Here is a 23,208-nt window from a genome sequence, read left to right as displayed (position 1 = left end):
CTCTCAATAGATACAGAAAAAGCATTTGACAAAGTACAGCATCCTTTCTTGATTAAAACTCTTCAGAGTGTAGGGATAGAGGGTACATACCTCAATATCATAAAAGCCATCTATGAAAAATCCACAGTGAATATCATTCTCAATGGGGAAAAACTGAGAGCTTTCCCCCTAAGGTCAGGAACACAGCAGGGATGCCCACTATTACCACTGCTATTCAACATAGTACTAGAAGTCCTAGCCACAGCAATCAGACAACAAAAAGAAATAAAAGATATCTGAATCGGCAAAGAAGAAGTCAAACTCTCACTCTTTGCAGATGATATGATGCTTTATGTGGACAATCCAAAAGACTCCACCCCAAAACTGCTAGAACTCATACAGGAATTCAGTAAAGTGGCAGGATATAAAATCAATGCACAGAAATCAGTGGCATTTCTGTACACCAACAAGACAGAAGAAAGAGAAATTAAGGAGTCGATCCCATTTACAATTGCACCCAAAACCATAAGATACCTCGGAATAAGTCTAACCAAAGAGGCAAAGAACCTGTACTCAGAAAGCTATAAAGTACTCATGAAAGAAATTGAGGAAGGACACAAAGAAATGGAAAAACGTTCCATGCTCATGGACTGGAAGAACAAATATTGTGAAGATGTCAATGCTACCTAGAGCAATCTACACATTCAATGCAATCCCTATTAAAATACCATCCACTTTTTTCAAAGAAATTGAACAAATAATCCTAAAATCTGCATGGAACCAGAAAAGACCCCGAATAGCCAGAGGAATGTTGAAAAAGAAAAGCAAAGCTGGTGGCATCACAATTCCGGACTTCAAACTCTATTACAAAGCTGTAATCATCAAAGACAGTATGGTACTGCCACAAAAACAAACACATAGGTCAATGGAACAGAATAGAGAGCCCAGAAATAGACCCTCAACTCTATGGTCAACTCATCTTTGACAAAGCAGGAAGGAATGTCCAATGGGAAAAGAATATCCAGTGGAAAAAGACAGTCTCTTCAACAAATGGTGTTGGGAAAATTGGACAGCCACATGCAGAAGAATGAAACTGGACCATTTCCTTACACCACACACAAAAATAGACTCAAAATGGATGAAAGACCTAAATGTGAGACAGGAGTCCATGAAAATCCTAGAGGAGAACACAGGCAGCAACCTCTGACCTCAGCCACAGCCATTTCTTCCTAGAAACATTGCCAAAGGCAAGGGAAACAAGGGCAAAAATGAACTATTGGGACTTCATCAAGATAAAAAGCTTTTGCACAGCAGAGGAAACAGTCAACAAAACCAAAAGACAACTGACAGAATGGAGAAAGATATTTGCAAATGATATATCAGATAAAAGGCTAGTATCCAAAATCTATAAAGAACTTATCAAACTCAACACCCAAAGAACAAAGAATCCAATCAAGAAATGGGCAGAAGACATGAACAGATATTTTTCCAAAGAAGACATCCAAATGGCCAACAGACACACGAAAAAGTGCTCAACATCGCTCGGCATCAGGGAAATCCAAATCAAAACCTCAATGAAGCTGGCCAGCACGCCACCGCGCATGTGTATCAACTATGAGGGTGGGTGCTGGGCAGGAGGCTTTTGACTAACAGCACAGGCACACCTGTTGGTGTCCCGATGGAGCAGCATGCTAGCCATCCCAACAGAAAAGCCAAAGAGGAAAGTAATGTTGTGCCTCTTTGTTGAGCCAAACCCTCCCCTAGCTTTATTAATGTTCAAGCAAGTTCCCCACCGGCCACTTTCCTGAACATCCAGAACACAAAGCTGCCCTCAGGAGTTGACCACAAGCCCAAAGAATGCCTGAGACTCCTAGAATGTATGTATGCCAATGTCCAGCTCCAGACCCAGCTCGCCCAACAACAGATGGATATTTTGGAAAATTTACAAGCATCCATGACACAGCTGGCTCCTGGGAAGGGAAGCAAGAACTCTTCTCTCCCAGCCTTATCCCGCAATCTGTTGTTAAATCACTTGCCCCAGCTCAGTAAATGAATTGTGGAACACACACACAAAAAAACGTCAATGAGATACCACCTCACACCAGTCAGAATGGCTAAAATTAATACGTCAGGAAATGACAGATGTTGGTGTGGATGCAGAGAAAGGGGAACCCTCCTACACTTTGGTGGGAATGCAAGCTGGTGCAGCCACTCTGGAAAACAGTATGGAGGTTCCTCAAAAAGTTGAAAATAGAGCTACTGTACGTCCCAGCAATTGCACTACTAGGTATTTACTCCAAAGATACAAATGTAGGGATCAAAGGGGTACGTGCACCCCGATGTTTATAGCAGCAATGTCCACAATAGCCAAACTATGGAAATGGCCAAGATGTCCATCAACAGATGAATGGATAAAGAAGATATGGTATATATATACAATGGAATATTATGCAGCCATCAAAAAACCCGAAATCTTGCCATTTGCAACAACGTGGATGGAACTAGAGGGTATTATGCTAAGCGAAATAAGTCAATCAGAGAAAGACATGTATCATTTGATCTCAATGATATGAGGAATTCTTAAACTCAGGAAATAAACTGAGGGTTGCAGGAGTGGTGGGGGGTGGGAGGGATGGGGTGGCTGGGTGATAGACATTGGGGAAGGTATGTGCTATGGTGAGTGCTGTGAATTATGTAAGACTGATGAATCAATCACAGACCTGTACCTCTGAAACAAATAATATATTATATGTAAAAAAAAAAAAGAAGAAGATAGTAGGAAGGGAAAAATGAAGGGGGGGAAATCGGAGGGGGAGATGAACCATGAGAGACTATGGACTCTGAGAAACAAACTGAGGGTTCTAGAGGGGAGGGGGTGGGGGGATGGGTTAGCCTGGTGATGGATATTAAAGAGGGCATGTATTGAATGCAGCACTGGGTGTTATACACAAACAATGAATCACGGAACACTACATCAAAAATTAATGATGTAATGCATGGTGATTAACATAACATAATAAAATAAAATTTTTAAAAAATGAGTTTTCTTTAATAAAAATTATGTCACAAGAATTTGGCACTACAAAATTCTGTAATATGTCACATGAAGAAGCTATAACATTACACGTTGTGGCAACAGGTGCTGGGTGTCAGGTCTTCAGATTTTATTAGGGACAATCTGAAAAAATAGTATACTCCAGACACAAGGCATGAAAAGGATCTCATGAATGGGTAGTTAAAATAGATAACAGGCCAAAAACAAGGTGAAATATAATAGTTCAAGTTGCCTCTACATTTTGGTAAATAATAGAGCTATCTAAGAAAAAATATTTTTACTTTGAAGAAAGGTAAAAATTACATTACTTTAAAAAAACATGAACAGATGCATGATGTATGCAACATACTTTCAAAGGGTTCAGAAAACAGGGACATATATGTAGAGAGTAAAAAGATCAGTAGAGAAAGCATGCACAGATGATAAAGCAAATGGAACAAAATGCTAACAGGTAAAGCTAGATATAGAATATATGTATGTTCTTCGTACTATTCTTTAAACTTTTCTGAAAGTTTGGGATTATTTCCAAATAAAAAGTTTACAATGATTAAAAGTGTGAAAAGATTAGGGGGGGAAGAAGGTAGAGGCTCTTGATAAGCTATTTTTCTACAGTTAATGTCTGAGATTAACTAAATGTCCATATAAATCCTTGATTAGATAATCATTCTTGTTAATCAAAAATATGAGACCATTCCTCAGAATGGTCAAAATCAGACAACTGAAACTGCTAATTTTTATCATATATGATGGGGTTTTCCATTTTTTCAGTAAAAATAAAGAACTTTATTTGTTAAGGTTATTTTTTAAAGATTTTATTTATTTATTTGACAGAGAGCAGGAGAGAGAGAGAAAGCAACAAGCAAGGGGAGCAGCACAGAGAGAGGGAGAAGCAGGCTCCCCACTGAGCAGGGAGCCCGATGAGGGGCTTGATCCCAGGACCCCGGGATCATGACCTGAGCAGAAGACAGATGCTTAACCAACTGAGCCACCCAGGCGCCCCTTTTTTGCTAGTTTTAAATTAGCAACATAATTTTCTTTTTGTAGTTCAACTATCAAAATGGACTCAATCTAAATCATCCATGGTTGGGGCACCTGGGTGGCTCAGTCGGTTAGGCAGTTAAGCATCTGCCTTCAGCTCAGGTCATGATCCCGGGGCCCTGGGATCGAGCCCCATGTCTGGCTCCCTGCTCAGGAGGGAGTCTGCTTATCCCTCTCCTTCTGTCCCTCCACCCCCAGCTCATGCTCTCTCTCTCCCCCTCTCTCTCAAATGAATAAATAAAATCTTAAAAAAAATAAATCATCCATGGTCAGAGAAGTTCAAAGTTATCAGGTTAATAATAAGAGTTAAAACAGTTTGGCAGTAAAGTCCAATTCTTTTCCAATTCCTTCATTTCATTCAGAATTAGAACTTTTGAGGACACTAATTCTAAATTAGTTTGCTTAATAGATAATAAGAAATGATTTATCATTATTATTTCTTTTAACAAAAACGCCTAGAGGATCCTAATACAAATCTCATTGGAGTGTTTGCACTAAATACAGGTCTTCTACCATGCTCTTAGGTCATTCTCTAATGTTCTTGAAGAGAACACACATTCTCAGATAGTTAGACATGTGCCTGCTACACTTTGACTTGATTTGGCAACCAAGGTATTGCTGATCTGTCTAATTTTGAGTATGATGGTCCTGGACAGGGACTGAATGCAATTCTATTCTCTGAAAAGAACACAGCCAATTTTGGTGCTCTATAAATATGCAATCATAATAGAACCTTAGGGCTAGAAGGGACCTTGAGAGGTCCTCCAGTCTGCCTTGCTCCCTTATATCATCCTACACTAAATGTATCTTATAAAGACCTATGGAAGGAGGTGCCTCAATTTTCACAAATGAGGTTTACCAACAGTCACTGGCCACTGTCAGGAACTAGTTCCCTACATTAAACTCAAATGTATGGTACTATAGTTATGCATACAGTACAGAACAACAACACCTACTGACCATACTTGGCATAACAGTTCTTCACAGACTTGAAGACACTTAAAAACTCCACAACTTTCCATCACAGAAAATGATCCCAGGACCTTTCTTTATCTGCCTAATTTTCCAACTGTTTATTATCTGAGGGGCCCACTCCAGTATTTTCTATGTTATTTTTAGGAATGGTAGCCCTAATTGCACCCAGAGGTGGACATTAGTAGATTCTTCCAAAATCTAACATGAACCAATGTGTACCCAATCTTATTCATGATATGTAAAGCTGGGGAGGTCACTCTTTTTTCTTTTCTTCCTTATTTCTGCTCTGAATACATTTAATATTCTTTAACACACATTAATTTTTATTTGAGTTATTACTCTTATTTTCTGGTCCCTTGAAGACACAATATGATAAATCAGAGAGACCTCCAATTTGGGCTTCTGATGAACCTAGATTCAAATCTCAGCTTTGTCCTTTTCTAGTTGTGATTACTAAGCAAGTTTTTGAATCCCTATGTACCTCAGGTCTAATCGAGATAAAGTTTATGGAACAGTTAGTATGGTGTTGAGCATGTACTAGGAATTAAAGAAAAATTACTGCTCTGATAATAATAATTATTATTATTGAGAATGCCAGCAAGTCTCTTTCTCCAGTGTCTCAAACTCTGGGTTTGCTGCCTCAGCTCTTTAAGATGACCTCACACACCTATGGCCCAACATGGCCACGTCAGTTCTGCTCCCAGTTGTCATCTGAACTCCTGATATAAAGCCCTGATTGCAAAAAAAAAAAAAAAAAAGACCTGATTGCCATTCCAATCCAGTTCCTTCTGGCTCTTGGGACTCGATTTTGCCTCTTATTTTTGGCCTTTTTTTCTTTTGACTCTTTTTGCTTATATCTGAACTTACGTTCCTCTGCTTTGAGCCTTAATGGTTTCTGAGTGTTTAGGTTCCAATTCACTCTTTTCCTCTGTCTCTACAAGAGAAAATACCTGTCTATGTTACCCAAGCTCTAAAAAGAAGTCAGGCAGTAATACAAGACAGAAGCTTCAAAGATAATGCACTTCATTATCAGCACATTATTTAACAGTATGAGTTAAACTAACCATGGTTTAAATCCCAGTGTTGCTATTTATTATCTGTGTGACTGCAGAGAGGGTGTCTAACCTTTCTGAGTCTCCGTCTGTACATCTGCATAAGAAAAATAAATATGCCTTGTTGTAATGATTACATGGGACTTGCAATAAGAACCCCGCTGCAGAAGTTAACAGGTTCCCTCTAAGTCATCATTTTCCCTCTCCTTCCCTTCTGGGGTGGGTGGGTGAAAGACAAGAACAAATATATTCTGAATTCTCTATGCTTGGCAAAACTAGAAACCAGATATTATTCATAGATCTCAAAATATGTGAAGAGCTGTCCAAAAGCAGATGAGATCATGCAGAGCCACTTGGTAGAGGGTGACAAAATGCATGAAGGCTAAGAGGTCTCAATAATAGCTGAGCTCAACAGGCACCAGCCAAAATATACTTCCTAAAGGTGGGAGACTCATTCTGAAGCATAAAGTCTATATGCTTTGTTTGAAACAATGGAAGTGGGGACAGGCTAAGTGGCCACTGGCAGAAGCCTTCCTAGACATAGTTTGTTCAAAGAAGCAGAAGAGGCAGTGGTAATTAAAGAATAACACGGGACTTCAGTTCCTTAAAGAATACAGAAGGTTATAAGAGACAATTGCCTTCACCTTAACAAACAAAGCAAGCTGGAGAAGCGACAAAATCATCATTTTTAAAACCTAACAGAGAGCTGATGGCACAAAGACACTCAAGTGAAACATTCCAGAAAATCCATGAGCATTTCATAATAAAGAAGAGACCCATGGTTGTTCCCGTTCCTGAAGGAGTAGAATAAGCCTCCACAGATACAGGTAAGAAGAAACCGGCCAAACTGCTAACAAACTTTTGGGTCCGCATCAGTGCTGGCACAATATATTAGGATTTCAAAGAACCTGAGCCACAGAGTGAGGTATAAGGTTCATTAACCAATGCTTTCCTATGAGTCATCACTGAGTGCTCAGGACATGGTAGAACTGCTGAGAGAGATGCTCCCCTGGGCTATGCAAGACCTCCCTAAATCTAAGGTAGTTGACCCTCTGAAGGTGGGATGCAAGGCAGCAGAGCTAAGAGAAGTCCATGTTAAGTACTCTGAGATCTTGGATATTGCAGGCTAGGGATGGGGCAAGAGAGCTCATAGAAACCTATCTGAGGCATTCCAGCATTTCAGCCACCAAAGGTTAGAGTAGGAGAGGGGAACAGGAGAGCTGAGAGAAAATGCTCTAAGGAATTCTGGGTCTTCAAAGAGTATAACCTCACTAATTTCCACTTAGTTTAAGTGGAGCAGAGAGAAATCTCCAAAGGTATAGACAGTTAAGATCAGGACTGGAGAGCAAAGACAATGCCCCAGAGACTTAAAAAGTTAGCAATGGGGCTATAAAGCAGAGAAAGAGATCCCACAAACCAAAAAGATGGTGGCTTGGCTGAAAAGCAGAATGAGATCTCTGGAAATTCACCAGTGCTCAAAGCTCAAGCCCTGCTGAAAGGAAAAGCCTAACCACATCCTCAAAATGTGAATTAAACGGAAACTGCAAAAAAGAGCCCACACACAGTCCAATTATAGGTTAGCCACTCCACCATAGAAGCCTGATAGAAAAGGGAGGGTTTTGTTTTGTGTTTTATTTTTTGATAAAATTTTACTTACTTTGCTCCCTATTGCTCTTTTATGTAAAATATCCAGCACACAATCAAAAATTACAAGACACATGAAAAAGCAAGAAAATGTGACCCATGATCACACACTCAGAGATGATCCTTGTATTGGAATTATCACACAGGGACTTTAAAATAACTATGATAAAAATACTAAGGGATATGGTAGAAAAGATGGACAGTACACATTGAAGAGATGGGGAATTTCAGTAGAGAAAGAGAGACTATAAAAATAAACCAAATATATAGAAATGATAGCACAAAAAATGTGGTATCAAAATGTAATTAAAATGATATTGTTAAAAATCACTTAAGAGTATACTAGAAAGGGCAAAGAAAAGGACCCATAAACTTAAAAGGAGATCAATGAAAAGTACCCAAACCAAAAAACAAAGATACAAAAAAATTGAAGAAAGCAAAGCAAAGTGCACAAGAGCTGCGGAATAATATTAAATGACCTAACATATTTGTAATTGGAGTCAAAAAAGGAAAATAGAGAAAATGGGGCAGAAGAAATATTTAAATAAATAATGACTGAAAACTTTATCAAACTGATGAAAGAGATCACCCCATAGGTCCAGCAAACTCAATGAATCACCAGCAAGTTCACACCTGCTGCAAAGAAACCACACCTAGGTACAACATAATTAAACCTCCCGCTGAAACACAAAGATACATAACAAATCTTAAAAGCAGCCACAGGATAAGAGAACATTCATCACATATAGAGAGTAAAAATGACATAAATGATGGATGACTTCTCACCAGCAACAATGGAGGCCAGAGGATAATAAAATTATACCTTTGAAGTGTAGAAAGGTAGGAAAATAAACAAACTTGTCAAACCAAGAGTCAATGTCCAGTGAAAATATTATTTAAAGCTGATGGTGAAATAAAGACGCGTTTTTTCCCCAGATAGATAAAAGCGGAAAGAATTCATCTCCAGTGGAACTAACTGGGTATGCTAAAATGAGTTCTACAGACTGAAGAGATAAGACACCAAATGGAAATTATGAACTGCATAAAGGAAAAAAAGAGCTCCAATAAGTAAATATCTGGGTGGATATAAAACACTTTTTCTAAGTATATGTCATGAGGCTCACAGCATATGTAGGAGTAAAATGTAAAACAACAAGGGTACAAAGGGTGGGATGGAATTCTACTATGGAAGTTCTTAACATTGTCCATGAAGTAAAATGATATTGTTTGAAAGCAGACTGTAGTAACTTCAAGATACACACTGTACTCTCTTACAGGAACCACTAAAAAATAATACAGAGGTATACTTAAAAATTTAATACAGGAGATAGAACATAACATTAGAAACTATGTGATTTATTCAAAAGAAGGCAAGAAATAAGGACCAAAGGAACAAAGAATAAGCACACTATATATACAGTCACATACACGTCAAGTATACCTCAATAAAGCTGTTTCTCAAAAAAAGAAAAAAACGAAGTGAGCACTAATACTACTATTACTTAACATTTTACTGAAAATACTAGCAAACACAATTAGAAGTATAAAATTAAAGAAAAAACCATCACTACTTACAAATGATGTATATCTCAAAAATTCAAGAGACTCAGCTGAAATTGCAAACAGTAAGTGAATATAATAAGAGAGCAAGTTGAAATATTAAAACACAGAAAACAATTCATATATACAAATGACAATGAATTAGAAGATGTAATGGAAGAAAGGCTCCCATTTAAGGTAAAAACATAAAATATAAAACAACCAAGAATAATTTTACCTTAATTCATTTATAATCCTGAGGTGAGAAAGCCTTTCTAACTATGATTCTAAATACAGAACCATAAAAGATAGATGATTTTGACCATACAAAAGACAAATATTTTTGAATGGCAAAATACAGAACAGAGATAGAATAAATTTAGTGTTCGATTTAACAAAGTCTAAAGACAAACTATAAACTGAAAAAAAAGTGCAAATTCTATTTTGAACAAGGGTTAATCTTCAAGACATACCAGACAATACCTTGTAGACATTGTTGGTTTGGTTCCAGACCACGACAATAAAGCAAATGTTGCAATATAAAGTGATTCAAATTAATTTCTTGGTTTCCCAGTGTATATAAAAGTTATGTTTACACTGTACTGTAGTCTATTAAGTGTGTAGTAGCATTGTGTCTAGAAACAATGTGTATACCTTAATTTAAAAATATTGCTAAAAAATGTTAACCATATCTGAGCTTTCAACGAGTCATAATCTGATCACAGATCATCATAAAAATATAATAATAATGAAAGGATTGAAATATTCAGTTAGTACTGAGAATTACCAAAATGTGACACAGAGACACAAAGTGAGCAAATGCTGTTGGAAAAATGGTGTCAACAGAGTTGCTCGACACAGAGTTGCCACAAACTTTCAATTTGTAAAAAACACAATATCTGTGAAGCATCATAAAATGAAGCATGCTTGTATAAAGAATTCTTAGACGTTAATATGAAAAAGAGCAACAATCACCAGTCCCCCCTACCCCCAAAAAACGGGCAAAGGGTAAAAACAGTCCTTGAAAACATTCCATCTTACTCATGAGAAAAGTTTAATGAAAACTACATTAAGCTACCCCTTTATTCCTATCAATTTGACCAATATCCAGAAGTCTGATACTTCATGTTGTAAGTGAACATTCATTTTGTGAGTAACTGTCCTCTCATGCACTGCCATGGGGAGTGTCAACAGGGATATCCCCATAAGGACAAGTGTGAAAGGATTATCAATATTGCAAATGCACACACGCTTCGAATAAGTAATTCTATTTTTTTCTTTGTCCACATGAAAAATGACAAAGTTCAATGTCATTCACTGCAGCACCACATGCAATACCAAAAACCATCTACCAACAGGATTGGTTAAATAAATTTGGTACATTCATACAACGGAACACTATTCAGGTATTAAAAAAAAGAATGAATGACTTTTTTACATATCGCTCTCCAAGATCAATTGATAAGTGAAGAAAGCAAGGTGCAGAATAGTATGCACAGTTTATGTTGTCTTTTGTACGGTATGCCATCTTGTTATTACTTAAGCGGTGGAGGGAGAAGAATGTACCTTTGTATTTGCTTGTATATACATAAAGAAAAGCTGAAAAGATATACAAGGAATTAATAACAGCAGCTACCTAGGTTAGGGATTTGGGGGAGAGTGGAATGGGGAACTGAGATGGGCAACAGAGGTGGAAGGGAGAATTTTCCCTGCGTAAATGATGATCATCTTTATCACTATCAGTACCACAATCTCCAGTATCTGCTGGGTAAAAGGTTTCCAATAATGCAACAAAGAACTTCAGGTTATATTTTTAGGACTTTTTGGCAATTGCTAATGAATACTTTGCAGGATACTTTAAATAATGGGGAAATTTTAGGCATAAGATTAAGAAAAATCCCAAAAAAGTGAGAACTTCTGGACCATGGAGAAGTTTCCCAAAGGAAAAAAGCAGGAATCCCCATGTCTGACTCAACTGAGTGAAGTGGCTTGGACAGACTGCTGAACAGTGTGCCAGAGGGTACAATAACACAGTGGCCCCTGTAAGAAGGGATAAGTAATCCAGTTAATGTTACCATTCATAATCTCTGCAGATCTAGCACATCAGATTTATGTGCATGGGTAAAAGAAGAAATGGTAACTGCAGGCCAAATCCATAACAATATAAATGCACTATTTCACATGGATAACAACAAGAAATAAAACTTTCAAAACCAAGCAATTAAGTGATAAAAGATTATTTCTACCACACAGGCCAGAAGAGTTAAACATTAATATAAGGACCGTCCTCTTCAAGTCTCTCTCCAAGCTACTATTCTGTTAGTGGAAGAAAACTTGGAAAATTTATTTAAAGAAAACATTTGACCAATATCAAAAATTTTAATTATAGGTTTCACTAATTACAATATTAGCACCTTATCAAATGGTAATCCTCTAACTTCTTAGGAAAAACAAGAGGAAGCACGAAAATTTGTTTGCTTTCTTTCAGGAATGAGAGAAAGCCAGGGCAATTTAAATTAAAAGCATACTTCAAACTTCCATAAAAACTCTGTTTTGTTTGTTCCTAAGGAACCAAGATGTAACAACACGAAAATTAGTTGCTTGCAGGATACCAACACTAGAAATAGAATAATGGGAAAGAAGTCAAGTTAGTTGTGTTAAAAGGAACAAAAAGGAGTAGGTTTAATTCTAAGCTACCAATAAAAAAGCACATATACTTAAATTAGAGTTTATACTTTCTTGAAAAGGTCAAGATCTCCCTATTCCTGAGCAAGTTGTAAATATTTAATTCAGGGACTAGAGCCAATGTTAATAAAACAAGATCATGCTATTGATCACAAGCAGGAGTTGGGAAGAAAATTAAGACAGATATATACAACAAGTCTAGTCTCACTTTTAGAAAAATAACTAAAAATACATGACCTGATGACAATAGGTCACCGGTCACGTTCTTAGGAATTTAACACATGTAAAAATCACATGCAAGCATCCTTCTAATATCCCACATTCATCACATTGATTAACCATTCAATTCCATTTGATTTATGGAAGGTTGTGGTGGGGTTTTTTTTGTTTTCTTTTTGTTTTTTTTGGTAAGGATTATTGAGCTGGAGGCCACAGATATAACTGCAGATACTAATCCCTGATTTATCCAAGACAGGTAAAAAAAAAAAACAAAACACTAGATTAAAAAAAAAAAAAGTAAGGATTCTAGGATACTTGAACAGTATATATTTTATTTTGCTACTTAACTTGAATGCTGGCTAATCACATTATGTTTATTTGTAAAATAGCAATGAGGATATACAATTGTAGAAGTTGGAAGACCTAAGATCGTAGAAACTGAAGTAAATATCTACTTTAAAGATTCCCACATACAAACTATGCTCAACACTACTCTAAACTCATGCAATACCTTTTTAAGAAAGCTACATTTTACTTAAGACATTATTTTGGAAAACAAGATGCTACTAATCCCCAACCAAAAAAAATCTTACTATTCAATTTAAAAGTAAATTTTTGGTGTAAAAATTCTAGATTTCTGGAGAAAAGAATAGCTAGCCAAAAAAAAAAAAAAGTTTTTCGTTTCAATTAGTAACTAAATCATGGAGTTTTTGAAAAATGTGACTATTAATATAATACTCTTAAAAAAGAAAGTATGTTAAAATATTGATCAGGAAAGAAAAGAATTTTAGAAGTAATATTTATTACTTCTTTCATTTTCTCTCTTTTTTTTTTGTGACTTTTAAGAACCCTAATCTAGAATTTGTTTTAAGAGAGAATAGAAAGATGTAAAGTTCTTAAAACAGTTTACCATAAAAGACCAGAAATGTTTGAATTAATTATAAACCTGAATATGTCACAGTGACATAAAATAAGGATTGCTACTAGTTTTTAGGAAAAAAAAAATCGATTAATAAAGCCACAAAGTTTTACTGAGAATCTCATGCTCAGACCAAAGAAGATAACAAATCTAAATAAGACTACAGGCATGGAATTCTGCACCATTCACCAATTCGTCCATACATTTCTGCATTTATTTAGCATTTTTTAACAGCACTACATGCCAGGTATTATATTATTAATAAAGCAGATTCCTGGACTGTGAACTCCTCATTGAGGCAGGCATAAAGACAAATAACTGTAATAAGCATAAACTTGTACTATAAAAGGGAGGTTCATATTAATACAGTGCAAGAAAGGAAGGAATTAGCCTGGTTTAATCAGGTCAAGAATGGCTTTACAAAGGTGGTGTGTAACCTGGGGCTTACATGATGAGTAGTTTATCAAATGGAAAAGAAGAAAGAATAACCATTGCAAAACAAAGAAATAGATTATGTACCATAATTAAGGCCTAAAACATGCTGCACGACACCACCAGACTGGGGTACTCTGACATGTCTGGGCAAAATGTGAAACAGGAAGAACTGTCAGGAAAAACAGAAGGGAGGGGATCATCCTAAGAGGCCTTGACAACAATAATCAAGAGTTCAAGGCTGAACAGCTCACAAGTTTTTCCTCTAAGATTAGAAACAAGGCAAGGGTGTCTACTCTCACCACTTCTATTCAACAGAGTACTAGAAGTCCTAGCCAGAGTAGTTAGGTTAAGAAAAAGAAATCAAAGCAATCCAAATTGGAAAGGAAGAAGTAAAATTGTCTCTGTTTGCAGAAAACATGATGTTATATATAGAAAACACTAAAAACTCCATGAAAAAAACCTGTTAGAATTAATAAATAAATTCAGTAAAGGGGCAGGATACAAAATCAACACACAGAAATCAGTTGTATTTCTATCCACTAACAAACTACCTGAAGAGGAAATTTGGAAAACAATCCCATTTATAATAGCACCAAAAATAATAAAATCCTTGTATGCTGAAAACTACAAAACATTGATCAAAGAAATTGAAGAAGACACAAACAAATGGAGAGACATCCCATGTTCACATATTGAAAGAATTGATTTTTTTTTTTCTTTTGAGAGAGAGAGAGAGGGCACCTTTGAGCCTGTTGTGATGGGTGGGGGCAGCAGGAAGGGAGAGAGGGAGAGGAATAGAGAGAATCTTAAGTAGGCTCCACACCCAGCACAGAGCCCGATGCAGAGCTCAGTCTCAACCCTGAGCTCATGCGACCTGAGCCAAAATCAAGAGTTGGACACTTAACTGACTGAGCCACCCAGGGACCCCAAGAATTAATATATTTTAAATGTCCCTACTACCCTAAGTCATCTACAGATCTAACACAATTCCTATTAAAATCCTAAGGTGGCTTTCACATGTAGGTGGGAAAGATTGGCCTACAGGAATGATCACCAAAACCCACAAAGGAGACCTGGGCCTTGGGCTCCCAGAGAAAAAAAAAGGTGATCAAAGAACCAGAGACTCAATACTCAGTTTTAAACAGTGACAATTATTTCACAGAAGTCTGTCCCACAAGAGCCACATCTCCCTCAAAGAGTATGGTCCTAGGGCAGGCATCTAGATGCCTCTAGTGAAGAAAAAGAAGGGCCACAGCACCCTCTGTGTAGCACCCAGAACCTGAAACCACATTATGTGCTAGATGGAGAGAGAAGTTGCCCAGCCCCAGGAAGCAGCCTCTTGGTTCATTTGAGTTCCAAGGTGGGGAAGAGAAAAAGAAGAGTAAGTCTTTATGGCCTCTGACCACGTCCCCTGGCTTGAGTGTGAAGACCTCCCTGGACCCCAGGCAGGGCGAGAGGGTGTCCAAAGTTGGCAAGAAGGAGAAAAAGGCCCAGGAGGCTGCAGCCTTCTGTAGCCAGGGACCCTTGGTTCTGTGAGTCTGGGGATGCTCTGTATGCTTGCTCAGTGGGGAAGGATGGCGAGGAGCAGGTAGCCTCAGGGCAGAAATGGAAGAAAGGGAGCCCCAGGGAATACAATGTGAAGATGAAGAAGAAAAAGAAAATCCACCAGAGGGGAGACACCTCCCTAGGGCACCTTGGACTTTCCAAGTCCATGGAGAGCAGCCCTAGGAAAGGAAGTAAGAAGCCAGTCAAAGTTGAGGCTTCAGAATACATCCCAATAGGACATAACCCCAAGTCCCTGGCAAAGAAGAAAACGAAGTCCAAAGAAAAGGCAGAGCAGCCAGGCACTGAAAAGCTGGCTCTGAAGAGGAATAAAAAGAAGAAGAGGAAAGAGAGCAGAGTAGCAGGAGAACCCTGGGAAGAGGAGCCCGACACAGACTTAGAGGTGGTGCTGGAAAAGAAAGGCCACACACACGTGAGCAGAGACCAGGTGAGGTGAAAGGCCTTGCAAGAAGAGACTGATAGTGAGGCATGCACAATGGAAGCTTCAGAAGGAAGGAAGGGGACAGGAACACAGTTCGGCCAGTGGGATACGGCTAGGTTTGAAAACACGAAACAGAAACTGACATTTCTCAAACATGGATGGCTTTAAAAATGTCCCCCTCGGTCAGCTGCCCCCCTAACAGGACTGGAAGGCCCAACATGGCTCTCAACAAGAAGGCGGCTGCCTCCCTGCAGCCGAACCTGCAGCTGGACTATGACCGGGCCACGAGCTGACAGTACGACCAGGGTGCTGACCTTGGCTTCTCCACCACCCCAGACAAAATCTTTTATTTATATATATATATATTTTTTTTTAATTATTTATTTACTTATTTAAGAGAGAGTGAGAGAGATCATGAGCAGGGGGAGGAGTAGAGGGAGAGTCAGACTCCCCGCTGAGCAGGGAGCCCCATGCAGGACTCAATCCCAGGACCCTGGGATCATGACCTGAGCCGAAGGCAGATGCTTAACCGACTGAGCCACCCAGGTGCCCCCAAAATCTTTTATATTGACAGGAGTGCTTCCAAATCTATCAAGTTTGAAGATTAAACTCTACTGTCTTGTCCTTCAAAACAGCCAAAATTGCTTTTATTATTCAGTTATGCAGATGAAAGCCATCTGATAGTTGTCTTGAATCAAACCTCTGCAGAGATTAAGGAAAACTATGCCCATGTGCTTGAAAGTACTGCGGTCAGGGAAGCTCATGTGTGAGAAGCCAGAGAACATGGGAGTGGCTAACACCTACTATTTGCTGTGTTAAGCATTCCATCCCTGTTTGAAGATACCAGCATACATATATAGCTAAATTTGTTGAGTACTTAGTATGTGCCAGGTACATACTAATGTGTTTCCCTTGCATTAATGTATTTAATTTTAAGAGTTATGAAATAGACGGTATTATTATACCCATCTTACTGATGAGGAAACTGAGGTTCAGGGATGAAGTAATAAAATTGCCCCGGTTCACCCAAGAAAAATCCTAATGGCACTTTTGATAGAAACAGAGTAAAACAATCCTACAATTCATGTGGAATTGTAAAGGACCACAAATAACCAAATCAATCTTGAGAAAGAATTAAAGTGGAGACATCACACTTCTTGGTTTACATATATATGTGTGTGTGTGTGTGTGTGTGTGTGTGTGTGTGTGAATATATATATAGCTGCAGTAATCAAAACAGTATGATACTGACAAAAAGATAGACATATCGACCAATGGAACAGAACAGAAAGCCTAGAATATATCCATACACATATGGTCAACCGATCTTTGACAAGCGTGTCAAGAATACACAATGGGGAAAGGACAGTCTCTTCAACAAATGATGCTGGGAAAATGGATGTCCACAAGCAAAATAACTGATTAGAATAATTAATAATCGTGTTCCTGTCCCCTTCCTTCCTTCTGAAGCTTCCATTGTGCACTCCTTCCTTTATTATATACCATACACAAAATCAACTCAAAATGGACTGAAGACTTAAATGTAAGATCTGAAGTCATAAACACACACAAAAAAGAAAACACATGGGAAAAGCTTCATGACATTGATCTTGGCAATGATTTCTGAGATATTAACAAAGGAAATAATCAACAGAGTGAAAAGGCAACCTGTGGAATGGGAGAAAATATTTGCAAGTCATATATCTGAAAAAGGATTAATCTCAAAAATATATAAGGAACTCCAAAAGCTCAATAATAAAAAAAAATCCTAATATCCTTATTTAAAGATGTGCTAAGAATGTGAATAAACATTACTCCAAAGGAGACATACAAATAGGCTATATGAAAAATTGCTCAATGTCGCAGGTCATCAGAGAAATGTAAATCAAAACCACAATGAGATATCAACTCACATCTGTCAAAATGGCTATTATCAAAAAAACCCAAAACACAACAAGGGTTGGAGAGGATATGCAGAAATTGGAACCCTTACATACTATTGGTGGGAATGCAAAAAGAGTCTAACCACTATGGGAAATAAGACAGAAATTCCTTGAAAAAACTGGAAATAGAACTACCATATGATTCAGCAATTCCATTTCTGAGTATTTATTCACAATAACTGAAATCAGGAAGATTGAAGAGGTATTAGCACTCCCATGTTCGTTGCTGCACTATTCACAATAGCCAAGATGCAGAAACAACCTAATGCCCATCAACAGATGAATGGACAAAGAAAATATCGTACATACATACAGTGGAATATCAGTCAGCCTTAAAAGAGAAGGAAATACTGCCCTATGCGACAACATGGATGAACCTTGAGGACGCTAAGCTAAGTGAGATCAACCAGTCACAGAAAGACAAATACTACATGTTTCCACTTATATGAGCTATCTAAAATAGTCAAACACAAGAATCAAAGAGTGGTATAGTGGTTGCCGGGGACTGGAGGGAGAGAAAATGGGGAGTTACTAATCAAATGGCATAAAATTTCAGTTAAACAAGATGAAGAAGCTTTAGAGATCTGTTGTACAGCATTGTACCTACAGTGAATATAATATTTATACACTTATAAATTTGATAAGAGGATAAATCTCAGATTAAGTGTTCATACTACAATAAAATAAAATAATTTTACAAAAGAGTTATGAGGGGGACACAGATGTGTCATTCAGGCTACCCAAAAGAACATCTATCACTTGAAGTAATATCATTTCTAAAAAAATTGTCCATCTGAATATATGATACCTCTTGGAAGTCACATGAAAAAAAAAGTGGTGGTCAAAATTCTAACTGTAAACAGAGGTCTACTCAACCTTTACTTGACTTGAGCCCCATATGAATAAGCTAAAATACAGCCAACCATTGGGATGAATATATCCCATAAGCATCAGCTATTCTGTTCTCCCTAGTGTAAATACATTTGTAAGTTATAGGCACTAAAAAGTGTCACCTAAAAAGCTGGTAAGGAAGAAAGACAGAAAGATAGAGAGAAAGAAAGAAAGAGGATGGGAGGGTGGGAGGGAGGGAAGGAAGATGGAGAGAGGGAGAGAGGGAGGGAGGAAGGAAGGAAGGAAGGAAGATGGAGAGAAGGAGGGAGGGAGGGAGGAAGAAAGGCAGGCTTTAAGGTCTAGATTTAAAAAAAAAAAAAGAGTTCAAAGCTGCCCCAAGAGGAACAAATGCAGATACTCCACAGAAGATAGGCCAACATCAAGAATGGGTGAAATGGCAAGTGATGGTGGGACCCAGACACAATATGTTGCACTGGGTACAAAACTACTACTCAGCTACAGCTGTTTCCAAAATGCTAGATATCCTGGAATTTTTGAAGAAATCTGAAATTTGGATGTTTCTGTGATATCTCTCAATGTTTTAATGTTGACACCCAATCTCAATATACCAAAAACACCAGAGAGCTAAAAAATTTATCTTTTAGCTGGATTTGACTGTCAGACTGAAACTTTGTGACCTCCTATAAGTACTAGAGAGTCACAAAAAAAAAAAAAAAAAAATAGAAGTTTGATCTAATCAGATTTACATTTTTAGAGTTTCCTCTAGACTCAACGTAGAAAATAGTCCATAGAAGAACTAGAGTGAAGGCTTGCAGGCTTGATCTTAAAAGTTAAGAGAGAGACCATGCAGTCCTCAATGAACAGAACAACAGTGAGGATAGAGGGGAGAGAGACCGTGGAGGTAGAATCCATGGGACTTAGTGACAAATAGATGTGAAGTCAGGCCCAAGAAACAAGTACGAAGTATCTCTGAGGTTTCTCATGTAGGTAACTGAGTAGATGGTATATTAACCAGCATAACCAATATATGCATTAGCCAGTATAATGAAGGCAGGAAGAGAAACAGATTTTGGAGGAAAGACAGTAAGTTTAATGAGTTCAGGCTGGAACATTGTATTTGAACATCTGTAAAACTGGAATATGTGCAATCGATAATTGAAAAAAATGGTACAGTGTGCAATGTTGAAAAGTCTGGGCTAGAGACATGATGTTGAAGTCATCAATGTATAACCATTAGTGGAAGTCATGGGCATATATAAAATTAACCAGAGAGAACACAGAGATAACAAGAGTCAAGACAACAGTGACCTGCAAACCCAAAAATTAAGGGGAACACAGGAAAAGAAAATCCAGTGAAGTAGATACATAAGAGCCAGGAAGAAATCAAGCAAGTATGGTATCAAAGAAATTAGTTTCAAGAAAATAGCAGTAAGGGCACCTGAGTGGCTCAGTTGGTTAAGCATCTGACTTGGCTCAGGTCATGATCTCAGGGTCCAGGGATAGAGCCCTGCGTTGGGCTCCATGCTCAGTGAGGAGTCTGGTCCTCCCTCTCCCTCTGCCCCTCCTCGTGCTCATGCTCACTCTCTCTGTCTCTCAAATAAATAAATAAAATCTTAAAAAAAAATAAAAAGAAGATGGGAGTGAATCAAATGCCACGTAGAAGGAATACAATTATGATAAAACCAGAAAGGGACCTCAGAAACAGGGGTCATGTGGGACTTAGCAAAAAAGTTTCAGAGTTAATGATACTTATCAGAGATGGAAGCAATACAATATAAAGAATAACAACCCCAAATTTTCTTTACACATATTTTTAAAATCAATAATTCCCTTTCTCTAGATGTTGGAGTATTTGTACAGTACAGAGACAAGATAAGGCCACTTTTCCCAAAAGTCGATTATTTCTTCATTTACGTTAAACCTTTCCTGACACCTAGCAGATGAATGATTGATTGTAGCACCACGTCCATCCCATTCTCTTTGGACAAAACTCTACTGGATAACATTTTAGTCCCTGTGGTGAAAATAGAATAATTCAGGTAGGGACACTTAGGAAAGAAGACATTTGTTAAAGTGACAGGCTACCTGAATAGAACACCAACCACTTGAAGCAATAGCATGGCTAAGAAAATTGTTCATCTGAATATATAATAACCCTTGGAAGTCACATGAGAAAAAAAAGTGGTGGTCAAAACTCCAACTGCAAACAGAGGTCTACTCAATCTTTATTTGACTTGAGCCCCATGTGAATAAACTCAAAAATAGCCAATTGGGATGAATATATCCCACAAGCCTTATTTGTTCTTTTCTGTCTGGTTTAAATATATTTGTAAATTAGTCATTTTGCTCCCCTAGTCACAGCACATTTTATAATGTTTCTCTAAAAAGAGCATTTTACAAAAGTACTGTGTTCATTGGTGGTGGTTGTGGTGGGGGAGGATATTTAATGAGTGCTTGGATCCTGCAGGTAAATCAAGAGGGAAAGTACCCATTTTCAAGCAAAATAAATGACCTCAAACAATCTTAGAGAATAAAATATCAGTATCATTAACATTTTATAAATCATCCAATAATAGCACTTCAGAATTATAAGGCTCTTTAAGAATAACTTAACCTCTTCCCCCTACAGATGACAAAAATGCAAATTATGGTCTAAAAAATAGAAAGAGCAGTTCTTTGGTCAGTATAAATCCAGTTGTGCTGTTGACAAAGACCTGCTTCAGCTAAAACTCAAGGTTTACTCTGAATGCTTGGACAGAGAGCATTTATATATAGCACATAATCCAGTGGAGGAAGGACATACCAAGTAACATCAAATGTTCTCAACCAGACTGGAAATTACTTAGTGATGATCAATTACATTATTTTATGGTATTTAATATAAACAATGACTAAAAATTATGGTATGATTTCTTGGTTTAAGAACCACAAATTTTAGGAGAGGATAATCAAATATCTTTCATCTTTTCCCATATATAAAACTGGCACTAGGGATGCCTGGGTGGCTCAGTGGGTTAAGTGTCTGCCTTCAGCTCAGGTCATGATCCCAGGATCCTGGGATTGAGCCCTGCATTGGGCTCCTTGCTCAGCATGGAGCCTGCTTCTCCCTCTGCCTGCCGCTCCTCCTGCTTTGTGTTTTCTCTCTCTCTCTCTCTCTCTCTCTGACAAATAAATAAATAAATAAAATCTTAAAAAAAAAACAAAAACTGGCACTAGTTTATATGAGACTCTATATTAGAAATAAACTTTAACCTATTTACATATTCATCTGGATCATTTTCCAGAGCTAGAAAATACAATTCTGGTAAACTACTGTGAAATCAATAATTAAATGGTGTTAGTACACTGGGCAAACATAGGACTTGTAGGTTTACAACTGAGAAAATCTCATGCCAAAGAAGTTGTTTCTCTTGGGGATTTTGGCCTAATTTAGATTATGCTTTACTCTGGAATTGAGTAAATGTTATTTAAAAATCAACCTAATTTGCATTTAAAAAATAACAGATAGTATATTTTTTGAAATTACTATGTATCAAACACTATTCTAACAGCTGTGCATGAGTGTGTGTCTGTGTGAATTCACTCTTCACAACAATCCCAAGGTAGACACTATTGTTATTCCCACTTTGCAGATATGAAAACTGAGGCAGAGAGATTAAATAAGTAAATCATTCAAGTTCAAACAATAAGTGTCAGTAAGAACATAAAACCAGGCAAAGCTTCTAATGTAAATCACTTTCCATAGTGAATCCAATCACATTTACTCAAATGTTTTCTATTACTAACCCCCTTCTCCATTGTTGAAGAAAGAATAGCCAACATGTTTTGTGTTGTGTTTTTTTCTTTTTTTAATTTTTAAAGCCACTTGTTTTAAACGTTGGCCCAATTGGCAGCTGTACTGGTTGGAAATAAAAGAAGTGTAAATAATTGCTTAAAAAAATTTCTAAGTGGTTATGACCACATATAAATGCTCTGCCCAAACGTTCATAATAACTTAGGTTCTTAGCTGAAACAGTTCTTTGTTAGAGGCACAGCCAGGATCATATTGACCAGAAAATTGTACTGTCTGTTTTATCAGAACACAATCTGCATTATCATGACCATTTAAATGAGTTAAAATTGGTGGCTAATAAATATCTGTTTAAGTGAAATGAACTTAACACTGAATTTGTTTAAGAGAGCAACAACTTCACTTTAATGATCTTCATACACAAACATTTCAATGATCATGGTTGAGAGTGACCAAGTCAGGCTTTAAAGGGATTTGCTGAATCTTAGTTCCTGCTACTCAAACTACAAGTTCTTTCAAGGTCCACAGTGACTGTCATGCTGACAATCTAGTGGGCACTCTTTTGTCTTCATTTTACTCAACTTCTCAACAGTATTCAATTTGGTTGACATGTCCTCTTTCTTTAAATAGTCTCTGCTGTAGAAATGATCTGGCTTTACTTCTACCTCACCAGCTGAGCTGTTTTTCCTAATTCAATTAAAATCATTCTCTATTTGAGCTCTAAATGCTATAATTCCTATGAGCTTGGTTAAGAATCTTCTTCTATCACTCTCTTCTCTCCTTAAGTATTCTCATTTATCTAAAGTTTAAATACTCTCTATATGCTCAAAGTAGATCTACCTCAGTTTCTCCTCTGAACTCAAACTTGATATTTTCAAGTGACTATTTAATTTCCCCACTGGGATGTCTCATAGGTATCTCAAATTTAAAACATCTGAGAGTGAATTACTGATTCTATAACCATCCCCCCACTAAACAAACAAACAAACAAGAAATGACTTGTCCTACACTAGTCTTCCCCAACTCAGTAGATAGTGTCATCCGTTGAAAGACCTAATTATTCAAGCTAGAAACTTGGGAATTTATCCTTGATTCCTTC

General features: G+C 37.4%; 2 protein-coding genes and 1 pseudogene across 7 annotated transcripts in view; 2 read left to right on the top strand and 1 right to left on the bottom strand.

Annotated features, from left to right (window-relative positions):
- The window catches only part of VTI1A (vesicle transport through interaction with t-SNAREs 1A), a 353,802-nt gene that overhangs the window by 285,854 nt on the left and 44,740 nt on the right, over positions 1-23,208 (bottom strand). The gene's annotated exons all lie outside the window — the stretch shown is intronic.
- On the top strand, positions 1,577-2,037 carry LOC116643993 (TSSK6-activating co-chaperone protein-like). The gene is given in 1 exon segment (XM_032423175.1): positions 1,577-2,037. A coding segment is annotated over 1 exon segment (375 nt). The 5' UTR covers positions 1,577-1,657; the 3' UTR covers positions 2,033-2,037.
- Positions 14,496-16,132, top strand: LOC116643989 (annotated as a pseudogene).

Source organism: Phoca vitulina, unplaced genomic scaffold, assembly GCF_004348235.1.
Source record: "Phoca vitulina isolate PV1807 unplaced genomic scaffold, GSC_HSeal_1.0 scaffold28, whole genome shotgun sequence".
NCBI lineage: Eukaryota > Metazoa > Chordata > Mammalia > Carnivora > Phocidae > Phoca > Phoca vitulina.
Note: the sequence above shows the minus strand (reverse complement) of the source record. Positions and strands in the feature narration are given on the sequence as shown.